We start from the raw sequence: 25,851 nt of genomic DNA on the forward strand, positions 1-25,851 counted from the left end.
CGAGTATCAATGAGAGGAACAACGTAAAACACGGACGACGTCGAAGTGGCCACGAAATGAGATAACCGAAGCGTAAAGACACCTATATACAATTTGTACGGTGGTCATTTACATACAATTATCATGTCATCATTAATGTAGTAATGACGTATTTATGGCAAAATCTCATATAATTGGTAAACACCAGAACAATAATTTACGTGTTTGATTTCTCACAGTCCGGATCGCTATCGCACATAGTTCACAACTCTGAACCTGATTATTGACCTTTATACAGAATTGATGTCAAAGTGAAAGATCTCCGTAACAATACAAAGCTTTCTGATCCGGGGGTTCGAATTTGTAACTGCGCATGCGAGAATTAGCAAGCTTTGGTATGTTTTCTTTCCGCTTGAAACTAACTGACCTTTATTAGACTTTCTCTAGAGTCTATGTGAGAGCATAACTTTTGTTACAACTCGGACGACTGTACTAGACTGTAGTCGTCTAAGGTGACAGATAAGTCTAGATCTGATATGGACAGTTCAATTGGTTGACATGTTGGAAAACATGAGACCTAGGAGGAACATCAACAACAACGAATGCATTAATTGGTTAAGTCAATATCTGGGTGACGCCATGGTGCAACCATGGAAATAGTTTTTTTTATTCAAAAAAAAAACCTGGAATGTATTGGTTGCATGGAATTAATTCCAATTTTAACATGAAGTTTTTGCCAGTCAACCTTAACCCTCTTCTTACTACCATTCTTGACATCTTCACCTGACACGGAGACTTATTTCTTAGACAAGTGTATCTTGAACAATGAAAATATTCTAGCCGCAGGGAAATTATTTTCTTCAGAGATTTGTATGAACTTGGTTTTAAATATATTGGTCACCTATTTGACAACAATGGTAAGATTTTAAAATGGGAGCAGGTAGTTCAAGAGGGTGCAACAAACCAGCATTTTCTTAGGTGGTATGCTTTAATTTCTGCATAATTGCCGGCTGCCCGGAAACAGCATGCTGATATGTAAACATTTACAGTAGGTCTTGATGAGGGTATACTCGGCATTGTATTCAAAGCGTATCACAAAAGCATCCACCATCATGTTAACTAGTGCACCATAAAGCGTATTGTATCTAGTATTGTTAAGCAATACTTTATTTCTCGTCGGTCAGAAATATTTTTCATAAACACTTTGAACAGTCGTTTTTATGTGTCGGGATATATTCACCGGTCACTTTTTCAGTTAACCTTAGATACAAAATTGCGTGAATTCCAGTGGTAGCTGACACATAATATTCTAGTAACAAATGTCAGCCTTTTTAATATGACACCATCTAGAGTTCCCTCAGGTGCTTGTACTTTTTGTGTAGACAATGAGGAAACTCTTCTTCATCTGTTTTTTCACTGTAACCATGCCAGCTGATTTTAGAGAATTGTTAGAGATACATTTGAAAGAGGGCTGGGTTTTCAGACTCCGCTCAATCCTAAGACTGTTTTTCTTGGATATTCGCAGATTCGAAGATCGTCAATCTTCTGCTAGTAGTTACAAAGAGATATATTATATTGTGAGGTGTAATAAAAATGGAACTTTACAACTTTTATGAAGTAAGTCTAGAATGTACAGAAGACAGAATTCTTCATTGCCAACAGAAAAAACTAAATAAGCACAAAAAGAAGTGGGGAAATATTTACAACTAACTGGTCCACAACAACGACTGGTTATTTTGTTATTTTCACTGATACATTGATCATATTGTAATGTTTCTTTGTTGATACTTTGGACAGTAATGAGCAGTGCGATTGTTTTTCCTTGTATGAGACTCGAATAAAAAGCTTATAAATACAAAAATCAACGAACAGAAAATTATGTATTGTACATGTTCGCTCGAATTCAAGGTAAAAAAATAAAGGCCACAGGAAAACTGCTGACTTGGTATTATTTCACGTCACTATATAAAATTTTTATCGTGATTAATTTGCTGCCAACTAACTTTTCTCTTCATGTATTTTAAAGTTGACCCTAGATTAAAGGGGAGGGGTTCTTCCTATGATCTTTGAGAGCAAGTTGACCTGCGCTCAAAGGTCGTACAGAACCCATACGACCAATTTAATGATGCATAGTGTAACGCAAGCATCAATCAAAATGGTTTTTAATGACAGTGTACACAAATATGTACAAGTGAACAGCTCACTCACTTTTTCTTATTGGCATTGAGACTGTTCCGACAGCTGTAAACTGCTAAAAAGCTAGTTTTGTATTGGAAAAAAAATAGTTATAGTTTCCCCATAGACTGCCATGTATAGTGAATCAACATTTCGGTGAAATTCCAAAATCCAATTTCTTGCACACACATCCACTTGTAACCACCCTAGCCCAATTAAGTACATCAATATCAATAATCAAGAGTACATAAATACACAGATTTAGCTAGCTTTGTATTGGAAAAAATGTATACATTGTTTCCTCCTAGACTACCATGTATAGTGAATCAACATTTCGGTGAAATTCTAAAATCCAATTTCTTGCACACACCGAGAGGCCATCGCCGCAAAGTGAATGTTTGTGGACAACCTGGTATTATACAGAGTAAAATTGAAGTCATTGATTTGGATGGGTCAAGTGTGTTTCAAGTCATTACATCCCCAGAAGTAAGTGGCAATGAATAATTTCTTATCTCACTGAAAACTCTTTTGAAAAACCTGACACGAATAGTGTTACTGATGTTAAGGAAGAATGCACATCTGAGACAGATATTTAGACTCATAGGCAGATGTCAATTTAATGTACACGACTCAGCCTATGAGTTTAGGGTGTCCATAAATACAACTGTCCTCAATTTGACACGGTAATTTTGCTTAATAATTGTGGCGTGCAAAGTTTGCTTGAGTCCATAATGGGCCGGGAGGGGGTACATTATTGCTAATATTTTAGTTTCGGCAATGCCTTTGAGTTTATAGATGCAGAAAGCATTGAGGCCACGGGGTTGAATAATCGGATGCATTATCAGTACTAATCTGGAGATGTCGTCACAAAATGCACGGGTGTTGCCAAAGCTATACACAATATGCAATAACTTCCAAGGATTGCCACTCGGACACAATCTGGCTTTTGCAGAAAGGCAAGGCATCGGCAACGAAGCAAAAGTAACATCTTTATTACTCTTAAGCGATTGCCAAGTTCAGTAAAAAACATTAATATATAAATTAGTACATAAATTTCTTTTTGTTTTTTGCATCCAGGGCATCGTTTGATAGTAAGTCGTACTCTTTCATGTATTTCTTATCACAGTCCCAAAGTAGTCACCGCTGATATGACGTAATGTTAACAGCACGAAAACGATTTCCCTTTAGCTGAAAACCTGAAATTTCATGAATTTTCATTTTAAAAAAGTAAAAATATCAGTTAAATTATGAAGATGTTCAGATTTTATTACTTTTATTACATACTCAGTTTCGTCCATTCGTATGTGTGTGTTTTTTCGAAGGCAACTTTGACAAATGTTCAAAAACCAATGACGGATTCCGAAGCTTCGTGTAGGCCACAAGCCAGCGGTTCCTCGCCAACCTAGAACGTCTATAGCACTGGACAAACCATTCAACCTCCAAATCTGAAAAAAATGTACAATTTTAGACGTAAAAAGTTGATGGTGCTATAACTGAAATCCCCTATCAAAATTGTCTTACAGTGAATTTACAGAACAACAGTGCAGTCTAGTGTAATGTGAGTTGAGTTATTCGCCTGGAACTGTGCATTTTCTGAAAAAATCGACATAACATTGGCTTGTTTTAAAAGCATGTGACACTGATGGTTGAACCTAATGAAAGACAGCGTTGAATAGTCTTGGTATTAAATATCAAATTGCAATATGTCCACAGTCCCTCCCTAGCCCGATTGACAAGTTGCATTGCTTTGTGCTCTTTGTATTCCACTACTACTGTATCGATAGCGTTGAATTCGACAAAAATTCTTTGGAATGAAATCTATCGTGCAAAAAAGAGAAACAGCACATATTTTTGTTCAATACTGCACCCGTCTGATGTTGTATGCATTCGTTCTACTGACCTGTTTCTGTGACCATTGTTGTTTTGTGTCGACTCCTAAAACACCAAAGTCGCTGAGCCTCGTTATCATCTACGTCGGTGACGTCAGAGCTGAGTCTCGGGACATGTTTCGTCATGATGTCACAGAAGGTTACCAAAACAGGGTGAGTGTGAGCCTCTTCAACTTTTAGAAACCCCAAGTAAGCTTTGAAACCTGTGTGAAAATTAGCCAAGGGCCGTTGGATGTCAATGCATTGCATAAAACTCTCTAAAAGCCTCGGCCTTTAAGGTTTTTTAGATCGAACCTCCTTTGAAGAATACATCAAGTATTTTTGATACCTATTACTAACATTTCTTGCACTCATGCGATCGTCTGACAAGTTTTTTTGATGTTTCAAGAACAAAGATCAAGGCTTTGACATGTCATTGTCACTTATTGACAAAGCATCGAATTACACTAACATAAGCAAGCGATATAATTCTCTGTGTATCAGAAATGCTATACATTGTCAAATTATCAATGCCTACAAATCTACGCTGTGAAACAAACGCTCTGATTTGGTTTCAAATTGTCGCCACAAAAAAGATATTTATCAAATTTTAACACCACCCAGAAAAATAAACGGTACGTCTCAACCATATAAATGAGAGTTCAGAGCTAAGAATCAAGGATCCTTTTAGTTCTGAATGTCTGTCTGAAGATTGCAGAATGCATGAAACTTAAGAAACAGATATTATTTCTTTGTACTTGAAGTAATTTGTGTTATTATTATTATTATATATATATATATATATATATATATATATATATATATATATATATATATATATATAACAAATACTATCTATGTCACATGCGTACCTGTATCATAGCTCTCGAAGCCACGCATCAGTAGACACTTGTCTGTTCGTCCGAGGAACAATATACCGAAAATCAGAGCTTTGCCAATCCGCAACAGACAGGAGAATAAACCAAGAATGACATTGAAGAAAAAGAGGATGTAGTTGGCGACGTGAAACATTCGTCTGCAATGAAACAAGTTATTGTTAGCATTACAAAACCTCCACGGTTTAAACTTTAATATCTTCGGTAATTAGGAAAAAATCAATAACAAGTTGAACTGGACAGACGTTCATGCTTTTCCAGTCAAGGGTTATCCCCGAAAAGACAGAAAAATTTGTTAAAATTGAGCAATAGACTTTCATCGCACACTTTGTCACAACCACCTGTCGATTGATGCATCCACAGAGCGAGACCAAACCATGAGGTCGATACTGGTCGTTCATAAATGGTCATATGACACGTTCACTTGACAGGTCGTTAAAGCTGTGATGCGATGTTTTTGTTATTTTTCCCAAGTAAATGCACTCTACTTTGCCTGGGGGTCTTGACATACAGTCAAATTCTCGCAGGTATACTATGTATGTCTGTAATCGTTAACACTTGTGACATGGTACAGCATGTAAAGTACACACATTCATACATACATACATACATACATACATACATACATACATACATACATACATACATACATACATACAGCCATCCATCCATACATACATACATACATACCTATTATTAATACCGAATGCTTTACCATTGCCTCTGTCGAGCAGAAATACAAACTTTGCAGTAAATAATTGCATGACGTAGATAATCAGGGCAACCAATGCAGTAAACCTGTGAGGATGAACAAAAGATAACGATTTTAGAATAGAAAGGAAAAGATCAGCGATCGTCAGGCGTAGCGACGCCCGTTCTATGAATACATAAGTATCAGTACATTATGACCCTAGCATCTTTCGGGCTTGTCGGCCTGTGGCGCTCAGAGACACATGTAAACAATCAAAGAATCTTGGCCCATGGAGTAATGGCTTCTTTAAGACAGTCATTCGTTTTCGTTCGTTTATTTGCTAGCTAGCTAGTAGTTTGGTCGGTTTTAGTTGTTTTTGAACAAATAACTAGAATTTCAATCACGATAGAGGGGAGAGAAGGAGAGATGGGTGCGCCCTCTCGTGACCTCATCTGCCCATTGATGACAATGATTATTGTCTCAGCTGATCATGACATTACCATCACGATATGTTCGATACGGTTGCTCTATTGTTCCTACTCGAATGATATTACATCTGTAATATCAAGAGAAACCGTCCGATTGTAACGCTAAATTATACACCAAAAGCATGTTTGCTCTTGTAACTAATGCACGGCAATTTAAGGCAGATTTTAACTTTTGTTCAAATTTTCCTCATGCAATCTTTCAACCTTTCTCCTTCCAAATTAAAAGATAAAAGTTAGAGAGTCAGAATACCTGCCCTTGAGACGCATTTTACCTTAAGATCACTAAGGGAAAGAAAAAGCAGTGGGCTGAAGGAGCAGTAACGCTGCCTAGGCATGCCTAGTCATGCACTCCTTACTAGAGGGAAGGAAACACAGTGGGCTGTAAGAGCAGTAGGACTGCTAAGACATGCCTAGTCAGGCACTGTTCACCTTTCCCCGGGGTAGAATAAAATACAAAAGGAGGGGAAACTGCGGGGGAATTGAGGTAAAATAAGGACACATTAAATCACTCGATTTGGTATTATAAGTCTACACAAGGGAAAAAACAATGAATAGGGGATTGTTTATTTCGTAGGTAATGCGTCCAAGCGAAATGTTGAAGTTTTAGTTGGCAAAAATTTGTAAGTGGCCCTATTTCAAACTCGAGGCTAGTGTCTGAATAATCTAGTATGATGCTTAAATTCTGATCGGAAAAAAGGGAAATGTGTTTTGGAGTAGTGTTGTACTCGTAAAAAAACTTTGTGTTCAGTTCGTCGAAGCTTACATTAATTACAATGGGTGACTGCTATAAAATATTCCATCATGCTGCTTTTCGATTCTTTCACTACCGGACAATATATCCATATTTCTAAAAAACAAACGTCAACCTACGTGAAGGGAAAATGGGCACGAAAGCTTCAAGGTAAACGCGCCTCGACATAGAAAATTTAAACATTTGCCAAAAACGTTGAAGAAAACTTATTTTTTAGAAATCAAGAATGAAAAGTGGGGTCAACATGGAAATTTTGGGACGAGAGAAACAAATTACAGGGCACTTGCTTTTGGAATTCAAAATGGCCGCCATACACAGGTTTAACTCTATGGGGAAAGGAAAGTTTCGACTTTCGCAAAAACAAGACAGAGCCAACTACATTTAATTTACTCCTCTGGCGCCAAATTTGTCAAAGCAAGCAGCAGACCAGCAAAGTGTTGTGAAAATTTTAGTGTCCGAAAACTCTTCCGAGAGAATTCTGTGCATGCATGATGACATAACTTAGCCAAAGTACACACTGTTGCAAAGCTGTCGTCAAACTAGCGGCCCTTTCACGACAATAATCGAAATAATGCAGAAGTATGGAACATAAAGCGATTTTTATCTAGATCCAGTATCCACTCTGTTAAAGAAGAGACAATTCTCTTTGGTGAGGTGTCGTGTAGAGGTCGCTATATAGCTCGAAGGTACGGGCAACTTGGCAAAACACAATAAAAAGGTGTTTATCGCGAGCACTCGCCAGAATGACTCACGACCCTTCAACCAGCGGCTTACCAATATTCTGCGACGAAGAAGAGTACTATTGAGTTCCTGCCGTCTCGAATCGCCAAGAAAAATCCATAGATTAGCAGGAACGCGGCAATCCATAATAGGAACTGACAGATCATGTAACCTTGAAAAAACACAGGTAAACAAGAAGCTCACAGCTTTCATGGACAGGGACGCACGATAGGGGCTACTTGCGAGTACAATAGCTAGGAGACACAAGTCAGCGACAGCTGAGCTACATGCGAGTATCAAAGGTAAATATGACTGTGATTTTGTTGTAAACTGTCACATATGATGTAAATCGGCTGCTTTTCATCTGAGGAGTGATTTATCAGCAGGTATTTCTTTGTAACATGAAGACTCCTCGACTCCTTGTGTCTTCTCGACGGAAACGCTGCTACAACACAAAACATTGGCACGATAGCTAACAAATACAAGCCTGTCAAATCAGGGAAATTTACAAAATGTGTTTAACAAAGCCTTGTATGTTCGCGAATTTTAGTTCAATTTCAAATTTGTGTATATGTAGTCTACTCTTCGATTAAAAAAGCGTCACAAATGGAATTAAAGGTTTCAGGGGAAAAAATCACACTGAAGAGTGATTAGCAACTCACCCCACAAAATGTACGCTATCTGATAGCCCGAAAAGCGCAGACTTGCAACCTTTAAATGAAAAGGCATTAAATTTGTAACATCTGCAGCAATTGTGGGTAAAAAAGGAAAGTGGTGAGAGGGAATGGTGTTCCTGGCATACTTTGTAGATACATCGTATGGAAATAAAACCCTTTGATTTTATAATGCTTATATATCACTTAATGAAATAACAGACTCCAACTAGAAATTGGAGCTTCGTAAGACTGAACTGTCTTCACCTCCATAATAACAATTCTAAAAACATTCCTTTACACATGACTTTCATATAATATCTGTACCAAAGCAATGGTCAAGTAATGCAAATGTGAAATGATCAATTATCAAAAAGTGTAAAAATTCTGCCTCATCAGCATTTTTCTAAAAGGGGCCTTACGGAAAATACTACACAACGACGATATAAAGCAGGGTGTAAACACAAATATTCAATGTACTTTTGAACATTGGCTCACTGACAAAGTATCTTGTCAAATTTTCAAGGAAATGACAATATCACAGCAGCATGTTCTTGCATTTTCACATAACGTCAATGGAATGAACTGACGCTTGATACTCCATGACCTTACTACAACACTTTTGGAGAGATTATCTGTACATGTACATGTGCCTTGGAAATGAACTGTAGACGTTTACTTGAAACGTGTATACTATCAGAAATAGGACTTACCAAAAGCTTAATGTTCGATTTGAGTTCAGGTGGCCAGAAAGACCTGTCTCCTTTGTACATTTTTAACATATATCGTCTGAAAATAAAGTCCACGTGTTTTAAAGTATGAGTAATGTTGTCTTAATAATAGCTCAATATTGTTCTTATATATCACGGTGTACATATATTGCCATATATTAGTTTAGTATTTGGCTTTAGTACTACAAATAGACCCATACACATGACCTATGATAAGAATTGCGTAAACGAACCATGCTAAAAAGATGTAGAGTGTTTCATATGTCAAATTTCTTACGTTAATTAAGTTAGTGCAGTGAAAGGTTAAGTTCGATACACACACACACACACTCTCTCTCTCTCTCTCCTTCTCTCTCTCTCTCTCTCTCTCTCTCTCTCTCTCTCTCTCTCTCTCTCTCTCTCTCTCTCTCTCTCTCTCTCTCTCGTAGGGAACAGACATGCGAGGACATCAAACGTGAAACCATTCAAGATACCTATATACCTAAGAGGTAAGAAAACTACCACAGATGTTGTCGTCCGAGAATATACTTAGACTTAGCACATTTCTATTAATATATGATTTTAAGCAGCTGCACGCAAATTTACATTGGCTATTTAAATTTGAATGTTCTTCATAATTATTATGAAGAACATAGTAAAGATATGTTTACTCGTACCTGTAGACTGCTAACATATGGATCAGATATATCGCATGTATGATCGCAGAAATGTTGGCTGTAGCACGGAACGTATCTGCCAATAAAATATGTATTCATTAGAATTCGTCGACCGAAGACCGAGGCAGTCATCGGAGGAATTAGCGCGAGCTCTGAGAATTATGAACTACCGACTACGAAAGCTGAGATTACAAGCGAAGTAAGACTTTGGATCGACTGCAGTAACAAAATCCGGAATGGAAGACTAACATTATGCTATTGGAAAATAAATCGCCATGTTAACGAGTAAAACCCTGCCTCATATGTGCAATATGTGTGTTCATCATTGCAGTGCGAAAAATTGGGAAGTGACGAAATAGTCTTTACACATACTGGGTTTTACGAGGAAGAGTGCGCTTGCATTGTTGGTCTATTAGTGCACCAGCATTTTAGTCTAACTGATCTATCTACGATGTAGTAGCACTTGTTATGCACCAAATACTAGGAAACATATTTAAATTTCAAAGCTGGTGCAATGTATGCACATCGGCCAGATTAAAACTAATAAGGTATGGTAACATAGTCAGGCGAGGACTATAAAAATAGACCAGCAAGACTTATCGAGCCCGTGTATAACCCTTTAAGGCATAAACCCCCTGCACATATAGGGGTAGCTTTGGTTAGTTTCACGATAGTCAGGCCTTAAATGGATAAGGACAAGGTTCTGATGAAACACTGTGTACGGCTGTACTCACCGTACGCGAGACAGGTAACCAGGGCTGCTTCATCGAAAATTTCACTCCGGTTGATGGAGGATAAAAACTCTTCGGCTTCACCGCCGTCAGAAAACAGTTCGTGGCAAGCGTACCGTAAGGGCTCGCTGCCGTGTAACAGCGCTTGGAGATTTACCTATAGGGAAGTGACACGTGATTAGTACTAGACGCTGAAACATAAAACACGATGTGCAAAATGAGCACGACAACCTCTATGCGTGATTCTCCATCGTAGAGTTACAGGGATTCACGTACAGGCGCACGTCTTCTACAGAACAGAGTAGAAACGCAAGATGTGCGCATATGCATATATAAGTGCAACGTTTCGTCACAAGGTCTCCTAGCCCCTTAGCAGGATATGTTTCTATGAAAATGACCTTGTATCTATGGAATTACGTCATTTCTTCATTAATATTTTTTGGATATATTGAACAAACACCTACACTATTTTCGCGACTTCAATTATATCAGCAATTCCTGATGCCCATAGATGACAAACGGCAAAAACATATGTAGACGGTACTACAACTGCCAGAACAACAAATAAACTTTCGATAACAGCACAGCCAAAGTCATGAATTAGAACTTACTTGATAGAGCGATAATAGACAAACAAATATGGTGCACAATATTCTCCGGGAGTATTTGAAACCTGTGCGGAAGAACAATTTGCATTGTGTTGTCAGTGAAAATGAACATTTTAATGAGAAATGAAATCTTGTCGCTATTTTGTGCTTTTAGGATTACTCTTTATCACACAACATTGCTGCTGGGCATATTTCAGGGGCAACTAACGAAATATTTTCTGCCGTTGGAAACGTGCGTGCGGACGGGCAGCGGGCTGGTAATTAATTTATTATCCATTATTGGCAAGTAATTATTCTGTTCTGACTAGAATTCAAATAACAACTGCAACCACGCATCTAACACATTTGCAAGGTTCTGACAGTGTTGACAAGCGTCACATGTTTCGAGAATACATAAAGCTCTCAGCCTGATATACGGAACACAACTGGAAAAGTAGGGTTATTTTAGATAGTTGCTGAGGTTTCAATGTTACATTTAAAATTCATCTATACATCTTTTTTATTTCATGCTTTGGAGTGTTCGATAGTAGTGTCATTTTGAAATGCCGAGATTTTTTGCACCAAACGTTACTCTTCAGGCAACGCTGGCAGGCAGATTCCGTTGCATGTGGATTAGATAGAATGCATACACAAGAATATTAACTCGCTTAATCTGATGAGTCTGATGCAGTGTTATTTGCAGACAATGCGAGGGTCTACGTATTGCGTGTATCTATAGACCTAAGGCAACCCCGACTAGACTTTAAACATCCTGGGTTCAGTTTTTACCTGGTTTATTTCGATAAAGTAAAGATTTGATTTTGTCCTTGAACGTTTGTTTCCCCGACCTGAAATAGAAACATGAGAAATAGTACGGAACAGTATTAACCTCTTGATATTTGTTATTGGTACTCATGCCCGTTAACTCTTACAAGAAATAATATTCTTGAGTATTTGTCACTTGGAGGCGCTGTTCATGACTCACATCCATCCACACCATTCCATGCATCTTTCTGTCAGCTTGAAAGTTAGATGGTTAACATACATTTAATTTTTGTAACGGATTCAGACATTCTTCTCATAAACTCAAGCAACTGTAACAAGCTGTCTGCGTCCTAAATAAATGTCGGCCTTACTCGTCTTGATCTTCAGGTTTTTTTAGCAGTTCCTTCACATAGATGTAATCGCGATGTCGTTTCTGTAGGTGGAGGGGTCTCTTTTCGCCACCGACGTCGATCTGACGTGAGATGAGAAGGGAAGTCTTTTAAAAGCGCAGCCGCAATGGCTGATGCAGGCGGATTTTTTCACATAACGCTATAAGCACTGCTGTATATTACACATGAAGCAATACGACAAACTTTCGCAACAATATTGACATTGATTTAAAGACTGCAGCGACTGTAACTCTTTATTTGTTTCAATTTTTAATGACACAGTAGATTTTGTAAAATTTCTGAATATCCAGAGTGTGTCTATTCTTTAAAGGCACAAAATCGCTCTTTTTTACTTTTTATGACTCTCTCTGATACGAGAAGTAGTGTGTGTGTTGTTTGACTTCCTGAAACATGCTGAAATCCTGGTCAACTGCGCACAACCTCAACTCTGCTTGCAGTCACACAAGATTGAACATTCAAAGGTCAAAAAAGAGCGGCTTTGTCCCTTTAAAGGGAGTCCGGACTAACACGAATTTTACACAATAACAATACATAGCGAACTACCGCATATACAAGCAGCATAAAGAAACTAGACACTGCAGAACACCTACGTGGGGAGCAACAGAAACTATGGCTCGAGATCAAACAGACAAAGCGAAATTTGTTAAAGTCTCCAAAAGTGACATTTTTTGATGGTGACAAGTGTTATACAATGTGTCTTACAGTGTCATCATAGATCTAATGCAATAGAGGCTTAATTGTTTTAGAATATAGACTTTAACGATAAAAAGTAGCATTATTGGGAGAAACTAACTCACCTTGACATACCAGAAATGAACACTGAAGATGAGTCCGAAGAAAAAACGCAGAAACATGTAATAATATGATGCTGTCAGCGGTAGAGCAAGAAGGGACCCCTGGATATCCTGGTGGGTGAGCAAACGCCGAGAACATCTTTGTGATAAATATTAGTAGTATTATTACTTTTTCTCGTGAAACATATTTAAAGTCCCATTTTATTTCTCATGAAATGGATGGAAGTCTAAGGGCGTTTTTTTCTGACGAGTTCCCGTTGTATGTATCATTTAAGAACTCGAAATCCATGATATTGGACAGAGACTTGAAGATGTTCGAAAGAGCCATTAACAAAATCACGAGCAGTCAGCTCATCTTCCACTGTCTGCAGCAAAACATGCCTTCGAGACTTACACAGAACAGATGAGGAGAAATCATGACACAATATCCGGTACATAACAGAAATATACCTTGTGGTGAATCAACGTCTGCCCTCAACAACCGCAACCTTCATAGCCCGACACGACAAGATTTCATTTAGTACTGGTATCATTCGCGACCAGCACTACGAAGGGTCATTGTCGGTGTTGACAAGGTAAATTACTATACAGAAAAAAAACACAAACTGTGACTCTTTGCTTCTTTAATTTTGCCTACTTGCCCAAGTAGTGTACAGTTGAACGTTTCGACTAATTCCAAGATGACGGTCCATTACTACTGTGCTTGTCTTCAGTGTGGGCATGATTTTGAAAGCTTTTTTGTATTGAGTGAAAGGATCATCGGCTGAACTTGTGAGGTATGACACAGTGGCAGTCACACGGTTATACTACAACATTGAAAATTTCACTGACATCAATACTACTTCGTTGATGCAGTGGCGCCCCCAACGGCAATATGACATAAACGAGTGTTGAGACCAGTGTGTACTTACGTTTACCCATCTGGGACACTCTGCATATGAATAGGTATAATAGTATGTCCTACGTGAAAAATGTAGAAATGAAACACGTGATCAGTTAAGTTTCTATTTGCATTCTAAAAAAACTCCTATCATTGCCTCACCCGGAGAGGATTTTGCTATTGCAAAGATTATCTCTGACATATCGTTGCTGTAACGATTTTAAACAAAACGTCCAAATGTTGTGATTATAATATTTTTTGAAAACTTTAAAGTATGCACGAAATAAATGCCTTATTCTCTTGACCAATCACGTTGCTCGAATCACAAACGAAATGAGTGTGAGTGACTAGAGTCACAATTTAAAAGAGCTGTTTATTACCAGTATGTGACGTAGACGAGTCCTAGACTGTTGCCGAGTATTTTTGCTGAAGTAGTGATGCACATAAAGAAGGGGGCGAAGACATAACCGACCAACATCACATTTATCAGGGCCATGATGGTTGATACTGCACCTAGAAGGAGAACACAAAGACGAATTATACCTTGAACCGTGACAGAATACCTTCAAAGTCAACGACAAAAGATGGATATCAGGTAAGATAGCTAAAAAGGTGAGTGATAGACATACATACATCATACATACATACATACATACATACATACATACATACATACATACATACATACATACAGAGAGATAGAAATATAGACACGCACTATACCGTGCAATGACCTTACACTAATATACCTACCTAGCGCAGCCCGTGGTGCATCCAGACAATCATAGTCGACATCAAAGTAATAGTTGCCTCGAAATAGATCTAGAATACACACTGAAGTGAATCCGAAACAACATACATATGCCAGCCGGTCTGTAAAACCGTCAAGCATATTCACCGGGCTGTGGATGGGTGGAAAGAACCATCGCTAAGTTTTAACTATTTCAATCTCAATTGTCTATAAAATTTGCATTCAAAATAAATGCAAAATTGCAACCAAACTGTTACAACTATCGAAGAGTGTTACAGTAAGAATCTTTCAATAAGTTAAGGCACAGTTAAACAATTTAGTTTTTTCTATGAAATAAAATATGGTAATCATCTACTACGATAAATTAAGTGGATGGAAGAAAATTACTTTCTGTTGGTTCGAAAATGTCCTTTTCATTTCTAATTTAGTCTACATTTCCAATGTTTGTGCCACAGAATTAACGAATCGTACAGAAAACCATGGATTTCGATATAAGCTCGGAACCATACTTTGCTCACTTATAGCCTTACCTTTAGCAGGGCAAAGAAATGAGTGACCGTATAATTATAGCATGAAAGAAAAAATATATTTCACTGAAGATCTTACTACTGAATTCCAACTTTGGGCTGACACCATGGTATCAACGTGGACTTCCTATTCTGAACGATTGTCAGCAGAACAATAATCAGTGTCTGTAGAGAAAGACAGAATGTTAGATAGACATACAGACAGACATTCAGACAGACATGGACAGGGAAGGAGACATTACAGTAGAAACAGATATATAGAGAGACAGTCCGACAGATAAACGAAGATACAGAAATAAATTGATCGGGATATAAAAGCAACGTGTAGAATGCGCCTCGGGGCCAGATATTCAGACTCTAAACCTGTTACAATATTCTTTTGGCCTGCCACTTGTGGGGGGCTCATTTTGAAGCTTATGGAGTAAACAAAGTTTTGGAAAAATTGTAATTTTTCCCCCATGGAGATAGCACAGATAGCACGGCCAATTTGAATTTTAAATATCGGAAAATATAGGGTAATTTCTTGCTCTTGTACCGAAAGTTGCACCGTGACCCCGATTTTTATTCTTGATTTTGAAAGAGAATGGTTGAAAGTCTGCTTTAGAAAAGTTCAGAAAAGTTTGAGCTAAAGTTTAAATCTTTCAGTTTCGAGGCGCGAGCTGTTTTAAAGAAATAAACCGACAACATAGATTGGACCGGAGAGAGGGTTACACAATTACGATACATTAATGTTTCACATATGTTATTTATTTCCTCGACGAAGCGTTGAGCCGAAAATGATTTATTCATTCACTCTCATTCAGAAGTGATTATTTTGCAATATTTTATCGTGAGTCTGGTCATGCTTCTCCGAAAAAATACTCACTGAAGGGAAAATGCTGAATTTCAACCAATTGAAAAAGTCATATCGCGGATTATCGCAGCCGTGTGGCCTGAAAAAAATACAATCAGAGACAAAATGAACAAATGAACAAGACAAACTATGCTTTCATAAATAAACGTCGCACGTAGATATTTTCAGATTAAGTTCCAAATGCTATAGTTATAATTCTCTATGGTAAATGGAATTTAAAGTTCACCAAGTGCAGAATAATATTAACTAGAGGTTAATATAAACAATAGGTCACCGTAGAGTCAATGTGAACTCTAGTATTAGAGCCAAAATAACTTGGTGTTCATCATGTGTCGATATAGAGATAGTTTGTCTAAGATAAACACACAAGGTCATGGGCATGCAAATTTTTAAGGTTGATAAAATAGCAGTGCTGTGGGTAACGGACTGACCGACAACTAAATGAATGTTAACCAGTGAGATGATCGATTTATCAGGTCTAAGCACAGGGTAATGGTGGCATTATTCGTCTAGACGTTATGCATATGATCAATGAATGTCACGTATTAAACTTTCTTTTCATTATACAAGCCTATTACTTTACCCTCGCTATCTCTGCATAGTCTTCCAAGTGAAAACCGTCCATATCTGTTAATTTCCCTCCCGAATAATGCCTGTCCCACCCTGTGGTCTAAGTGGTTTTATTAAACTCGTCCAAGTAGACCAAGTTACTGATCATTGTCGTCACTTAGGAAACTGAATATTTAAAAACACACACATACCCAAACAGCCACAGATCAAGTAAATCTAATATATTGCCTGATAATGACTATCGTCGATATAGTCGTAGCAGACTGTTAGGTATTCCTTGAAATCATCCGTAGCGTTGTAGGCCGAGTCAAGATAGTCTGTTAGTCATCGTCTGACCAGTCTTCATAGCCATCGGGTAAAGCTTCCAATATAAGATCTGTAACGTTTTCGCAGTAGATTTTCTCACAGTATGTCATCCTATAGCACCTGTAGAGTAAATAACGATTCAATACAGAGCAGTACGTGAAACCGAGTACGGTTATGCTCAGCACTGCACAACAAATATAGAACAGCACAACGCAGCACAGCACAGCACAGCACATTACAGTATGACGCAGTACAGTACAGTACAGTATGGCACAGCACAACAAAGCAAGCACAGCATAGTACAGCAAGGTACAGTACAATACAGTAGCGCACACGGGACTTAACGGTACAGTACAGTACAGTACAGTATAGCACAGCACAGTACAGTACAGTTTAGTACAGTGCAGTATAGCACAGTACAGACAGTAAAGGGCAGCACAACACATTACAACACAGTACAGCACAGTGCAGCACAGTAGAGTACAGTACAGTACAGTACAGTACAGTACAGTACAGTACAGTACAGTACAGTACAGTACAGTACAGTACAGTACAGTACAGTACAGTACAGTACAGTACAGAACAGCATCGTAGCTCAGCATCGAGTAGCCACTGTGTTACCATTTTTGTGAAGTGCAGTAGTAGTGCAGTAGAGTTCTCCCATTGAAGACAATAACTGGATCACAGGGCGTTTCGGACAATGAGGTCGGTAACTAAGCAGATAAAAAAGTTGACCTCCTTGATAGGTCATCATTCACATCTGTGTTTACAACTAGCGCCCGTTGTGCGCCATGTCAGTCATTGAACGTGTTTTTGTATATAGGAGCATCTCTATTTCTCCTGACTCCTGTTCAGTATAGGTCGAGCTCTTCTTAAGAAAAGATATGCTGAATATCGAAGAGCAGATATTCCTGTGTGCCGATCAAATACTTATGAAGGTATTGATGTTCATTATTACCAAGTGACCGAATGAAATAAGCTTAAATCATTGTTCTACACCTGTCTTGTGGGTTTTCGATAGTTTTGAAGACATGTAATCTAAAATCTCAAAGCTAAAACAGGTAGCCTCTAGTGTCGTTCGGTCCTTATTTTGTTATGTTAGAGGCGATGAGGTTAGTTGACTGCAAGGCTTCTGGCCCTCGGTACTCGGCGTCGGGAAAACCTAGAGTACTGAGCTCGACCAGCCATGACATTGTAAAAATTCACGAGAGAACCGTCGACATTTCCCAAAATGAATCAGTACTAAATTTAGTCAGGATTTCAGTTGGGCCGTGCAAATTGTGACGTCATTATTCAAAGTGAGGTTGGGTCATCACTATTGACATTGATGTACAAGGCGTAGTTTACGGATCAGACACGGCACGTACGTACCTGTGATGTCAACATGTGTTGAGATCAGATGCAGCCTATGATCTATGGTCGCGGATCACTTCTTGTAGTACCAGAATCGTGACTACAATAACCTGCGTAAATTATAAAATAATCCGAACATAGCTCTTCAAAAGACACTACCGACATCTGCGACGGGAAGTGGTCGAAATGTTCAGAATTCTGTCTAAAAGTCATGACGCATGCGTCATTTCGCGATTATAAAATAATTATTTACCCGGAGATGTCGCCGACAACAATGGAATTCGTCATCTGCCGACACTCGACCTCTTAGAAAATAAAGATTGGCGGGAACTGTGTGTTGGCGATCATACCATCCTTTCGAGTTCGATAATAATTTTGAGATTAAAAACTGAAATGAAACGTCCGTAATTAATACAGAAATCCTTATTAACAGCCTCGCTGATGATATCCAGGTTGACGATGTCAGGTTGAGGCAAGATACCATCGTTAACCGATATGGTACAAAAGCATAGTTGTGTTCTAAATGACTTGAAATGCAATTGCAGAATCTATCATGATATTCTAAGCTCTCTGTTTGCCGGCATAAATTATATTATTTTCTAGTGAAATTTCTTAAAAACCTGCCCTCTGCCAGTTTTAATTACTAGTCTTTAGTCTCTCATTCTTGACCTTGGAAATAATGAGTAGGTCTAAATTTTCTGAATTGGGCCGAGTAATGAATCAGCTCAGCAATTGCTGTACAAGTAAAGAGTGCCAAACTTGCAGTCTTCCTGTAATTCTCACTTTGACCGCAAGTAACGGATGTTGTTTCTTGCCTCAAAATTTAAATGTTTCATGTTGATGTAAGACTCACCATTGATCTGGCTCTATTCTGAAATGATCATAAAAACTCTGTCTGTACCGAATTCAATGTATTAAAACGCTGTCAGGAAGTGCGAGATATAAATGACTATTACACATTTTCGGACGACTTTGCCAGACGAAGGACTGACAAATTTTGACTCGCCTTCAGTATTATACATACCAGTCCAAAATTCTAAAAGATTATACATTTTTTAACGTTTCATGTCTTATTCAGCAAAGATAGTAAGTAATATGCAGCAAAAATAAATCATGGGCAAAACTTAACTCAAGGAAAGGCGCGAAGAAAGGCACGGATAATCGTTCACTTACCTACTAATTATTGCTAATCGTTTCATACATTCAATAATCGACGACCTGGCTACAATGCAGTATAAAGCTCTGTTTATGAATTCGAATTCTGGCCAATAAAATTTGCAGAATAAACAGATTTTGGGTAAATAAACGAAAACCGGGATAATGTTTTCATTGAGTTATATAAACTAACAATATAAAGTTAAGTCGGACATCTTAACGCCGTGCCGTCCGCACATTGAACAGTCTAAATCAACTTTAATGGGCAGGTTACTTATCAGCTTTCTCTAGAAGCAAAGTGACAATCTCGATAAAATTTTCAATGGACAGCAAAGACTAACAATAATACTCAATGTCAACAAGGACTAATACGAGAATCAGCGATTGAGGATTGCCCCTTTAAGTGTTTTTACTCGGATTTTTTCTGAATAAAATACTATAATTATTTTTGAGTAGATAACACTTTAGTTTATATTCTGTCACGGATTGTAGAAATTACTGTTCCCTGTCATGTTGAATATTAACTTTTTATTAAATATATAGATTAACTTTTCTTGTAGAATCCAACACGCCACTGTGTGTTCGGGTATACTCGTATGTCTCCAAAATTAAAATACGCTTCCATTATCACCACCCCTCCCCACCCCTCGGTTAAACCTGTCCAAAAAATCAAGCGCCCTTCCCTCTCAATTGATCCATGGACACTAGAACTGAGCATCTCCTTTTACGAACCTTAGACAAAACAAAACGCCACGGTGATCTGTTACTAATCTTGGAAAGTGTGAAATTAGTCAATGAGCTTACTTTATTTAGTTCAAATCTACTACAAAGGATGATTGGTGCATGGCCTTAGACTTGTTTTAACAGAGATCTACGTGTATAGCTGTTCCTTGCCGACTCTGCAACGCCGCTATCTTTTCACGTGATTTCATCATAAGCAGTCACATTCAGACGATTGTCTACCCTGCAGCCTGATCCGTGCTGAGAATCTCAAACATGGTTTGGAAAGTATAATATGTTTTCTCGACTCAGGTTTACTCTCTTTGAATGGTGGGTAAATAGATGACCAACTGTTCTACACAAGTATGAAATATATCAAATTCGGTAAAATACGGCGATCTCGGGCAGTTTCATCGGAGTGAGTTGGACTATCGGTGATATATTCACAATGACATTAGACAAATGTTGAACAGTTGATCAACAGGTGCCAAATCTGCTCTGCTGGTTGTTCTTGCTACGTTGGTGTCCACCAATTAGTGGTAATTACCTAAACGACTTGATACATTTAAATGTCGGTTTGAGTTCCTTTCTATTTTGTGCACTTGGCTCTATAGTAAGAGCCCCTGTTTTGTGTTGTTAAGCATTCAAGAATGAAATCATGACAGAAAGACAGCGTTGATTAAAATCACTCGACAGCCGAGACCACCCTGCCTTGTTTGTCAAACGAACAGTATATTCATTGAACAGAACAAAAACCCTGATAGAATTCAGTCTGCTCTTGCGTATAAATTAACTTGTAATCAATTAAGAGGACAGTGGCTGTTACATAGTAGACTAAGGAAACTATATTTGACACAATAAAATACTGAAAGAAAGGGTCTAGTAACTGTCACTACCCTTCTAATTGTGGAGGGATACGAGATTCCGATGTGATGCAGACCGTGGTTTCTGACTAGTCTTGGTTGTGTATTATTTCCTGAAAAACAGCTCGTTTGCATGTCTTGAGAAAAACAACTCCATTTGGAACAAGTCATTGACAATGACATAGTCCCCACTTGTAATAGGAGTATTAGTCTTGATGGGGCAGGAAATGTGGTCATTAAGAAGATTAACTGGAGTGTATATGTTGAGATCTATGGGCACATAGGTCTATGTCGTTGTTCCCAATTTGAAACAAGAGGCATGTCTAAGTTATGGTTCTAGATCGGAAAAAGATCAGACCTCTAACTGTATTGGCCAGCCAAGAAATACATATGCGCATAATAATGAGGTACAAGATGTGACATCTTAAGGTCTAATATCCTATCAGAATTGGAGGGTATAGATATAAAGGACATAGCACTTGTGGTTACGTATTTATCGACATAAACGTATATTTCAGGTCAAAGGTCATCGAGGTCACATGACATTTGGTCAAAAAATTTCTATCTTATAGTTATCCCTATATACCAAAAATCAGACATCCAGCTCTATGGGCTTGCTCAGAATTAGATATACGCATAATTAATGAGGTACAGTATGAAACATCATAAGGTCTCCCATCATACCATATATGAAGGGTGTACCACTTGTGGTTACTGAGTTATGGACAAATATGTATATTTGAGGTCAAAGGTCACCGAGGTCACGTGACATTTTGTCAAAAAAATTGTATTGCTAAGTTATCCCTATATACCAAAAATCAGACCTCTAGCTCTATTGACTTGCTCAAAATTAGATATGCGCATAATTAATGAGGTACAATATGTGGCGTCATAAGCTGTCCCATCATACCATATATGAAGGGTGTAGCACTTGTGGTTACTGAGTTATGGAAAAATATGTATATTTGAGATCAAAGGTCACCGAGATCACGTGACATTTCGAAAAAAAAATAGTATTGCCAAGTTATCCCTGTATACCAAAAATCAGACCTCTAGCTCTATTGGCTCGCTCAAAATTAGATATGCGCATAATTAATGACATTTTGTCAAAATATCTGAGATATCTGCGTGAACGGATGGACTTACGAATGGACTCAAGCCCCCTGGACTTCATCCGTGGGGACTAAAAACTGTGTCACTGCATCCTTTTTGCAATATGAATACGATGAGAAACTAAATTTTTATTTTTCTTGGCCTTATACATGGGAGTCTATGGACTGCCTTATACATGGGAGTCTATGGATTGCCTTATACATGGGAGTCTATGGAGACTGCCTTATACATGGGAGTCTATGGAGGTGAAAACTAAAAAGTCCTCTAACACGGCCAAATTTGATGGCATTGTGAAACAAATCGACGTGCATCTGTATGGGGTAGAGTACTATCCTTGTGCAAAGTTTGAAAGAAATTGACCTGGGCATGTCTGAGATATCTGCGTGAACGGACGGACGCACGCACGCACGCACACACGCACGGACATGACCAAACCTATAAGCCCCCCCCCCCCGGACGGTGTCCGTTGGGACTAAAAATCCATACGCACACACGGAGACATACATACATACAAACATACAGACAGACAGACATACATACAGACAGACAGACAGACAGACAGACAGACAGACAGACAGACAGACAGACAGACTAACGGTCCAATGAAAGTAGCTGATGATTACTACACATAATGTACAGAGAAGAATAGGACGTACACAGGAAAACACGACAAACGAACGAAAAAGTCAAATTAAATTAACTTTTATTCATACAAATCACCAAAAGGGAAATATAGACTACAAACATCGACTGTAGACAACCTTTGTAAATAGATCTAATTGTATAAACCTTGTTAAATCCACTTTGAATCACCTGAGTTTCTTTAAGGTACAACTTGATGTGACTTTTGACCTATTTTCCAGTACTTTGTTCACTCTGTAAAATATGGTTTCTTATCCTATTTCCCGATGGTGTCGAAATACCTTGTATTCAGCTCTTCAAGACACGGCCAATATGTTTGAAAACCAATCGTTGACAACTAAGTCTTAGTTCGGACAAGAAATGTCAACACAAATATTGCATGAGGCACACCCTACATTGTGTTAGCAAGGGAAATACTTTGTATTTCAACCTACCATGGGAGAAGAATAAAAAGACGTATATGGTTTGCTGAGAACAAAGTAACGGAAATATAATTACAAAGTAACAGCTTGTGCCCCTTTAAAGGATTATTGGCTCCCTCGCTCTCGATAAAATATCGAATCATGGTCACACACACATTCAGTTTATCTGAAGACGGTTTACAGAACTGCCTTAAACCATAGAAATTCTCGCTTACTCTGATTCTACGATAAACCAAAACACACGATTACTGGATTGTAACATGTGACTACCAAGGACCGTACTGAGCTTACATGCAAGATGTACATCTATCATTTTCTCCCCTGATTGATTAAAAACTTTAGCCTTCAATGTTTCTCTTAAAACTTATTTCAGGTTTTAAAACTTCTCCAAGGAGTAATTTGCTCTCTGATGTCAGGAATAGGAAAATGGCGGGATGTTATTTTTGTGGCTATACTGAGAAGATATTTCGAAATGTTTGTGAAGAATTTGGTGAAGTACTGATTTGTGCGAGATTGGGGATTCAGTTTTGGCGGGAAGGTAGTCAGAAAATTCGGCAATGTCGGTGAAGAATTGGCCCGGTACAAAAGCGCGAAATCAACCAAAGAATTGAGAAAGTACTATAAATTTGTATGGTTACCCTGTATCTAATTATAGACAATGACATGCAAAGAAGATGAAGTAGGTAGGTACTCTAACGCTTTCGGGGAATATTTTTTTGGTGCAGTGGAAATATTTACAGCTCCGGCTTCGATTCATCATGTGATACATCACGTGACGATTAAACATCTGCTACGAAGAAGACGTAAATTTCTATCAAGTGGATAGACTTGCAACGTCCCATGCTGAAGATAACAAAGCATCAATGTTTTCCCTTCATCTGACAGGGCTGACGGCCAAAAACAAAAACAGCTCCTTCAAACCGCAGAAAAGGCTGTGAAAGCTATCTATGTGCGCAAAATTTGAAATAAAATAAACCACTAGATTAGCCGATATATCATTGGTACTTCAAATAAACCCTACATGCATAATTTTGAGTGTGATAATCGTTTCCAGCAAGATTTCACACTCTAACGCATACCACTACCAATAAAAAATGTCAAACGTTTTTTTACACGACATGTTTTCATTATCTATAAAACGCTACCACTCGATAAATGCTGTTCCATGAAAACCAAATTATTTACAGACCTGCGAATTTCTCTGTTACAAGATTTTGAAAGTCGCCGACCTTTGATCGATTAAAACACCGAATAAAACACCCACGAGATTGTTGCAATAAATAAATGACATCGTTGTGAATAAATAAGGAAGGGATACTCTAGCGGTGTTCGTTGCTATGGTTATCGTACTCTGGGTGGAATAAATTACCCAAGTCTTGCTTGAGTAACGGTACTCTTTGAAGGTTAAATTACGTTGGACTTGCTGGGTAACCGTTTCTCGGGGTGAAAGTAAATCAGGATGGTCTTGCTCGGCAACCATACTCTTGATGAGGTACGAGGGTCTTGCTTGGGCAACCGTACTTTCGAGTGAGGTAAATCAGGTTTAAACATAGCACCATACAATGTTGAAAGTGGACAGAAGAAGAGTTTCGTTCTTCGATCGTTCTCTGTAAACACAATTTAAACCGCGAAGATCAATGAGCTCTCTTTGCCCACCAATAAAATTCATTATCACTGGTCGACATCTATCCATCTTTCTTCTCATTTCCATAAATAATTTACTTTTTTGAAATTTATCCAATGTATTTCAGACGAAGTCATTGCTTTAGGCAAATAGAAGTCAATCCAACAGTCCGTTGGCACGTTTCCTTGCGCAACTTCCACGGTTAGGAAATATGGCGAGAGACAATCTCGCCGTATTGGTGAAAAGTCGAGATTCACGAGACCACCTGACGTCAAATACGTAGATCAGGCGTTTTGCAAACGTCTTCGGGCGACCGCGGAAAAATAAATACACAGGGTTTCATTTCAAACAAATCTATTGAGGAGGTTCTTGAACAAAGAAATGAAATTGTACGTCTTTTACAGTTGCATTCATCTTCCGCAGGTGACACAGCATTGCATTCTGTACAACTGGCATCTGCCCCGACGCTTGATGATCTGACAAAGTCCCGCGTTCATTCTGTCTCTGCTGCACTTTGAAAACGCTGAGGAAATAAGAAGTTCAGGCACGAAATGAAAAATATTGCAATGTTTGTATGAATTTCTAAACGTACAGGGTGAGTCCCCGCTTCTATAACTAAGTTCGTAACACTTTCGTGCTGGTCCCTTTTCACATGGGAAAATAAAAACCGCCTCTACTTGCCTTCGGTGGTCGTGGTTTTTATAAAAACGTTACATGAAGTACATGATAATATTCATTTTATTTCACTGTTATCTGACAGATCTGTCGGAGTGTACTTCAAAAATCCGGAGCACAAAGCTCAAAAGCTATATGCATCAAATATGCTCATACCACATTTTAGATCATTACCAAAATCTCACCTAAATTTTTGGCGGGACAGTCAGACAGGGTGCACGTCTGTCGCCGTGTTGGTTGTCTGTACATGTTGCATCCGCTGGTTGGCTCTTCCGAAACGACGTTGACGCATTTTACACTTCGACTCTGAAAGCCAGTTCCACAAGTGACTGAACACTGAAATAACAAAACATAGGGGCATACGTGGCCTTCAGATTTGATATGTCACAGCTATTCGACTTTTGACTTTGTATGTGATTGCTTTGCTTGCGTTCAGTAATCTCGCTACGCGAAAAGGCGAGAATTCACACTGGAATTTGTGGAGGCATTGGAACTCAGCAAT

At 38.4% G+C, this 25,851-nt stretch overlaps 1 protein-coding gene across 2 annotated transcripts; it reads right to left on the minus strand.

The window, feature by feature from the left end:
• Positions 1 to 3,123: 3,123 nt before the first annotated feature.
• Positions 3,124 to 18,346, minus strand: LOC139121485 (stimulated by retinoic acid gene 6 protein-like). Of its 2 annotated transcripts, XM_070686387.1 has the most exons (20): positions 18,154 to 18,346; positions 16,668 to 16,902; positions 15,919 to 15,985; positions 15,133 to 15,218; positions 14,529 to 14,677; positions 14,156 to 14,288; positions 13,807 to 13,855; positions 12,899 to 13,006; positions 12,063 to 12,163; positions 11,716 to 11,774; positions 10,951 to 11,012; positions 10,343 to 10,496; positions 9,609 to 9,684; positions 8,935 to 9,010; positions 8,231 to 8,279; positions 7,623 to 7,740; positions 5,609 to 5,716; positions 4,895 to 5,058; positions 4,055 to 4,246; positions 3,124 to 3,599 (listed from the first exon to the last, which is right to left on the minus strand). In XM_070686387.1, the coding sequence occupies exons 5-20, from the start codon at positions 14,665 to 14,667 to the stop codon at positions 3,439 to 3,441; spliced, it is 1,749 nt and encodes a 582-aa protein (XP_070542488.1). In that variant the 5' UTR covers positions 14,668 to 14,677; positions 15,133 to 15,218; positions 15,919 to 15,985; positions 16,668 to 16,902; positions 18,154 to 18,346; the 3' UTR covers positions 3,124 to 3,438. The 2 variants fall into 2 exon arrangements, with proteins under 2 accessions (XP_070542488.1, XP_070542489.1); XM_070686388.1 differs by lacking the exons at positions 15,133 to 15,218; positions 15,919 to 15,985; positions 16,668 to 16,902; positions 18,154 to 18,346 and having other exon boundaries at positions 14,529 to 14,736.
• Positions 18,347 to 25,851: the final 7,505 nt, after the last annotated feature.

This window comes from Ptychodera flava, chromosome 21 (genome assembly GCF_041260155.1).
Source record: "Ptychodera flava strain L36383 chromosome 21, AS_Pfla_20210202, whole genome shotgun sequence".
Classification (NCBI taxonomy): Eukaryota; Metazoa; Hemichordata; class Enteropneusta; family Ptychoderidae; genus Ptychodera; species Ptychodera flava.

What these genes read in the sequence shown, in the direction of transcription:
- LOC139121485 (XM_070686387.1), bottom strand. Translation starts at nt 14,667, where the DNA reads ATGCTTGACGGTTTTACAGACCGGCTGGCATATGTATGTTGTTTCGGA. An exon ending in TGCACCACGGGCTGCGCTAG is followed by an intron (nt 14,289 to 14,528) that starts GTAGGTATATTA and finishes TTCTCCTTCTAG; the next exon opens with GTGCAGTATCAACCATCATG. An exon ending in AACAATGGTCACAGAAACAG is followed by an intron (nt 3,600 to 4,054) that starts GTCAGTAGAACG and finishes CATTTTTTTCAG; the next exon opens with ATTTGGAGGTTGAATGGTTT.